This window comes from Lepisosteus platostomus, chromosome 13, assembly GCF_059453375.1.
Source record: "Lepisosteus platostomus isolate fLepPlt1 chromosome 13, fLepPlt1.hap1, whole genome shotgun sequence".
Taxonomy (NCBI): domain Eukaryota; kingdom Metazoa; phylum Chordata; class Actinopteri; order Semionotiformes; family Lepisosteidae; genus Lepisosteus; species Lepisosteus platostomus.
This window is the reverse complement of record NC_142623.1, coordinates 17,148,097-17,153,702: the sequence shown is the minus strand read 5'-3', so window position 1 is coordinate 17,153,702 and position 5,606 is coordinate 17,148,097. Positions and strand designations below refer to the sequence as shown.

Below are 5,606 nucleotides of genomic sequence, written 5' to 3'. Positions count from 1 at the left end.
TATCCTGTATATATTTTGTGTTTTAAAAGATCTTTCTTTTTTTACACCAAAAAACATTGCTATTACTCTTAAAGTCAATTAAATTTAAATTTGTGGCATTTGGCTTTTTTTATGGCACTTAAATAAAGGGTAAAGCCTTATCTTCAGCTGGTTTATGTGACAGAGATCCTACTGCATTGACATTATTAATATTGCTAACATTTCTCTGAAAGTATACTTCCTTCTCATACATTACTTTCCTAAAGTTTTTTCCAACACATACAGAGGAGTTATTTATACCACAGAATCTCACCATCATTTGTTAAAGACTCAGCCACACAAGAGACAGTTTTTAACTACTTGTTTGTACATAAATCCTTGTTTAGTCTTTGGACATTATCCAAATTTTCAAGAGGTCAGGTTTTTCACTGGTGGGGGGTACATATGGGTTTTATAAAAACGCATAAGCTAGCAAAGACGCAACTGGATAAATAAAATAAAATCCAGAGTCTAAAGAAAGTAATCAATATTATTTTATTTGTTTTTTTTTCTACCTTACGTTAGTGCTGTTTGTATACAGCAGCCTTAATGTGTCGCAGCAAAATGTTTTATACAAGTGATGGGGTGAAAACCTGTAAGTGAAACTGAACTTCTCAGAAAATGTCCTTGTTTGCGCCTCACTTGATTCAGTTGTGTTCTCAAAGCTCTAGCTCATTAAAAAAAAACCCTCAAGTCCGCTTTGAGCGTCAGGCCAAAATTCAGGCGGGCTCGGACGTTCCTGAAACCTCCGTTGCTCGGGCATCTTCCTCTTTTCTCCTCCTTTTCAGCAGTTTCTTCTTCTTCTTCTCCTCCTTCTCAATCTCTTTCACCATCTCCTGAAACTTGGGGCTGCGGGGGTCGAGCGCGTAGCCGAACCGCTCCCTTGCCTCCGCCAGCAGCCGGTCCCGCCGGGCCTTGTCTTCCCGCTGCTTCTGTTTCAGCGTCCGCACGTCCCGCCGCCAGTCCGCCACCATCTGCGGCATCTTGGCCATGTTGGCGGCGATGAGCTTCTCTCTAACAAAGCAAAGTAAAAAGGTACAACTCTGTAAATAAGCCAGCAGCCATATCACTGCAACTCACAGCTGGCAGCCCACTGGAGCTCAGCAGGTGTGAGCCTGGTCAGTACCTGGATGGGAGACCTCCTGGGAAGAACTAAGGTTGCTGCAGGAAGAGGTGTTCGTGGGGCCAGCAGGGGGCGCTCACCCTGCGGTCCATGTGGGTTCTAATGCCCCAGTATAGTGACGGGGACACTATACTGTAAACAAGCGCCTTCAGATGAGACGTAAAACCGAGGTCCTGACTCTGTGGTCATTCAAAATCCCAGGGTGTTTCTCGAAAAGAGTAGGGGTGTAACACCCGGCGTTCTGGCCAAAATTGCCCCTTGCCTTTACCAATCATGGCCTCCTAATAATTCCCATCTCTCTGCTCTCCTCCCCACTGATAGCTGGTGTGTGGTGAGAGTACTGGCGCACTGTGGCTGCTGTCACATCATCCAGGTGGGGCTGCACATTGGTGGTGGTGGAGGGGAGTCCCCATTACCTGTAAAGCGCTTTGAGTGGAGTGTCCAGAAAAGCGCTATATAAGTGTTAGCAATTATTATTATAATTATTAAATGATGTTAAATTAAAAGACGGTCAAAGTAGTGCTAAACCAACCTTCAATTTTCTATACCAACCCAGTAACAACTTCTTTTTTTACGGAGTTTGTATTTAATTATCTTACTAAAGGCTGCCGAATGTGCTAATTTTACGATTGTCAAACCTCTTACGTTTTCCAATCACAAAACACAACGAAACAGTTAAAGGATCCTTATTTTAATTTGGCTCAAGTATTCCAAGAAAAGTAATGCTTTTGAATGTAAAATAAGTGGCCATGAAATTAAGGGGGGAAATCACGTTTTCAAAACCGTATTTAGCAACAAGTTCACCAACTACTTAATGGCTAGTAAAAACGAAATACTTCATGACGGTTAAAAATGAACCTTAAATGAAGGTGTTTTTACTATTAAGGTCTGAAATACCGTTCCGTTTTGCATTGCGGTTCCTCGTACCCAATAAACAAGAAGCGCAGTCGAATTGACCTCTTGCACAGCACCTCCAGGCGTCACTTGGAATGAGCCATCGAATATGAGGTGGGAGGTAAAGTGATAGATTATAGTGATCTTAAAGAAGATGATAGTTATATTTTATTTGTGGACTTTAATAAAGCTTTTGATACAGTAGAGTTAGTTTTAAGTGTTTAGAATTTTTTGGTTTTGGCGAATATTTTCAGAATGTTGTTAAGACTCTTTATAATGGGTGTAATAGCTCAGTCAGATTGCATAACGGGACATCTCCGAGATTTGAAATTGGCAGAGGTACTAGGCAGGGATGTCCAATATCTCCTTTTCTTTTTGATTAGTAACTCAGTGTTTGGCTCTTCATATTAATAATAGGATTATGGAAGGCATTAGTATCTTGGGAAGAGAAATTAAGATTTGTCAACTAGCAGACAATACTACTGTTTTTCTTGAGAATAATAAAGAAGTCTCTAAAGCAATTGAGGTTTTAAATGTGTTCTCATCAGTCTCAGGATTGTCTTTGAATACTGACAAGTGTGAACTGTTTTCTCTTAAGGATTCTAATTTAGATGCAAAAAAAAAGATTCCAGTCTTGGTTAATGAGGGACCTATCGTAGGCAGGTGGGGTTCTACTGTCGAAAGCAGAGGGTATCTCTCGCTTTGTGTACGCTTCACTTTCACTGAATGTTCCTTCGTATCTCATTGATGAGTTTGACAAACTATTATATAACTTTATTTGGAAGAATAAACCTCATTATATTAGAAAACACCTTCTGAGTAAACCAAAAAAATCAAGGTGACATGAATGTTATAGACTTTTATATGTCAAATATAACATTTAAAATTAACTGGATTAGGAAATATATTCATAATAAATAGAGTATTTTGAATTTTATTCCAAACAATTTTTCTGAATGTTGGGGATCTTGACTTTTTGTTAAAATGTAACTTTGATATAAAAAAATCCCAATTAAGTTATCTAATTTTCATAAGCAAGTATTATGATACTGGACTTTATTATACAAACACAATTTTTCACCACATACATATTATATTTGGAATAATAAAACATTTAAGTTTTTTTTTACAGACTTGGTATAACAACAAAATGTATTTAGTGAGTGGCTCAACTGTTGAATCAAGACGGTAGATTGTTTACTTATCCTGAATTCCTAGAGATTTCAGCTCCCTTTCACCTCTAAGGAATATGCAATAGTTTTTTATGCCATTCCGGAAGGTGTAGTGAACTTGTTAAAAGCAAATCAAAGCGCTATTAGGACTGACGTCCTTTCTGGTCTTACAACGGATTTATTCTTGGATGGCATGGAAATAAAGGATAAGAAATGTAACAATACTCATATAAGGAAACTTTGTAAATACCATCTTATCCCTTCTTGTTTATCTTTTTGGAATGCACTGTTTGAAAATATAAACTGGAAGTTAGTTTGGACAACTCCTGATAGATATTGTATTACAAATAAAGTTAAAGAGATATTGTTTAAAATTGTTCATAAGTTTTATCCAGTTAAATTAGTGCTCTCTAAATTTAAGCAGGAGCAGGATGATCTGTGTGTTTTTTGTTGGGCTGAAAGGGAATCTTTGGTGCATTTATCTGTTAGGTGTTGGTTTGTGAAGTTGTTTTGGAAGGACTTGCAGAGTTTTGTTTGCAGGCAGTTAAAGGTGTTTTTTAGATTGAAGGATTTTGATATTTTATTGTACTGTTTAATAGAAAATTTGGAAAAAGAGCATTTATTTATAGTACATGTATTAGTCATTCTGGGTAAATTTAACATTCATAAATCAAAATGGTCTAATAATACTCCCCTTTTTAGCACTTTTGAGGCGGAGCTGAAACACTATTTAAATCCAATAAAAAATTGAGAAATAATATGATATATGATGAATGTACAAAATACAATTTGATCACATAATTTACTTCATTACATCTGGCGGTTAAATGTTTTTTGTCTGTTTGTTTTTTTTCCCTCTTGTACCTGTTTCTAATCCTCTGGTTGTAGCTGTATTTGTAAATTATTTATACGTTTAATAAAAAAAAAAGAATATGATCTCTCATACCTACAGTTCTGTCCGGAAACCTGTTGTAAAAACGATCTACGCAAGAGTTACTCTAAACAAAAAGAAGACAATTTATTCTCGTTTTAACATGAAGTGATCGATTAAAGAAGCTACTTTATGTATGCTCTTGTGTGCAACTTTGTTGTAGTGTATTGGTCTTTTTCGTACGCGACGACAGGCAGAGCAGCAGACCTCCCAGTTACTAGCGACTCGATTCCCCGCTCACCTCGCCTGGAGTATCCTAGCTCTCTCCTTCTCTCTGCTGGCGATGTTGTTCAGCATCTCCTGCAGCGACGGGTTCCACTCCTGCTCCTCGGCTATTATCTCCTTCAGCTTTTCGGGGCTCGGCCACAGTTTCGCCGCGTCGACCCCCGAAGCCGACCCGTAGCGGGCGAACAGCTTGCGGTCATACTTCTCGGATTTCTGCCACTCCGGAGTCTTCTCGCTGTCTCGATCCGGAATGTATGGGTCCTTCAAGTTGAGTTTTAAGGGCTTGGGGTTATAGGCGGCGACTTGCAAGAAGGACCCACATCTAGAGAACTCGGGTGTTAGGGTATTTTGGGACGAAATGCTTCGAAACACACCCCATAACGAAGCTGTCCTCCTGCACAGCACGGAGGCCGCCATCTTTACAAGGTCATGTGACACGACAGGCCTAGGTCCTACGATATCAACGATAGGTTACTAGTCAGATGCCTGAGTTTCATAATTGAAATACAGAATTGAAAGGAATTTTTATTTCGCATTTATTATTATTACATTGTTTGAAGTCTTGAAATACAAAGTCAAGGCCCATGGGGAATGGGGGGCAAGGTGGAGGTGATGTGATCCATATCTGAGCCTCACTGGCTCACTGGGCCAGAGCTCATCCTGATTCTCAAGAGAGCAGGTGACTATCCCCCCCTCTCACCCTCTGCACAGGACGCCTGTCTGTCACAAGGAAGAAACCCCCTGGCCATACAGATTGCCACTGATACAGCTGGTAGAACTGGAGCAACTGGGGTGGAAGTACAGAGATACCTCAGCAGTGCCTGCAGTGAGCACTCAAACCCGCAACCCACTAGATACGCTATGCTGCCCCTGAACTGCAGTAGTATTCCCATGTACATGGTAATCCACCTTAAGCAAGTGGAATGCCTTGATTTCATGGGCTGGAGTGTAAAATAGGAAGTGTGGTAAATCCTGTGGAAACAATGTGTAGTTTAAGACAATTCTGAATCATTACCATTTCAATCAGATTGTAAAACACCTACGCTCCTGTGCACCAGGTGTCTCGCTCTTTTCTAAGGACGCTCTCACTCTCTGGGTGTGTGAGTTCTAAAGACTCATCAGGGGTCGTAATGGTTTGCACCATAAAACTGTTTTCCTCTGAAGTGTCTTTGTCACACACCCCCGCTTGTCCTGAAAGCCATACAAAACCTAATCCTGTCAGGGATAGTTATAAAAAAGTCCC

General features: G+C 39.9%; 1 protein-coding gene across 1 annotated transcript; it reads right to left on the bottom strand.

The window, feature by feature from the left end:
- Nucleotides 1–494: 494 nt before the first annotated feature.
- gadd45gip1 (growth arrest and DNA-damage-inducible, gamma interacting protein 1) lies at nt 495–4,807 on the bottom strand. Its single transcript, XM_088603593.1, has 2 exons — nt 4,380–4,807; nt 495–1,032 (listed from the first exon to the last, which is right to left on the bottom strand). The coding sequence occupies exons 1-2, from the start codon at nt 4,778–4,780 to the stop codon at nt 738–740; spliced, it is 696 nt and encodes a 231-aa protein (XP_088459719.1). The 5' UTR covers nt 4,781–4,807; the 3' UTR covers nt 495–737.
- Nucleotides 4,808–5,606: the final 799 nt, after the last annotated feature.

What these genes read in the sequence shown, in the direction of transcription:
- gadd45gip1 (XM_088603593.1), bottom strand. Translation starts at nt 4,780, where the DNA reads ATGGCGGCCTCCGTGCTGTGCAGGAGGACAGCTTCGTTATGGGGTGTG. An exon ending in GCTAGGATACTCCAGGCGAG is followed by an intron (nt 1,033 to 4,379) that starts GTGAGCGGGGAA and finishes TTGCTTTGTTAG; the next exon opens with AGAGAAGCTCATCGCCGCCA.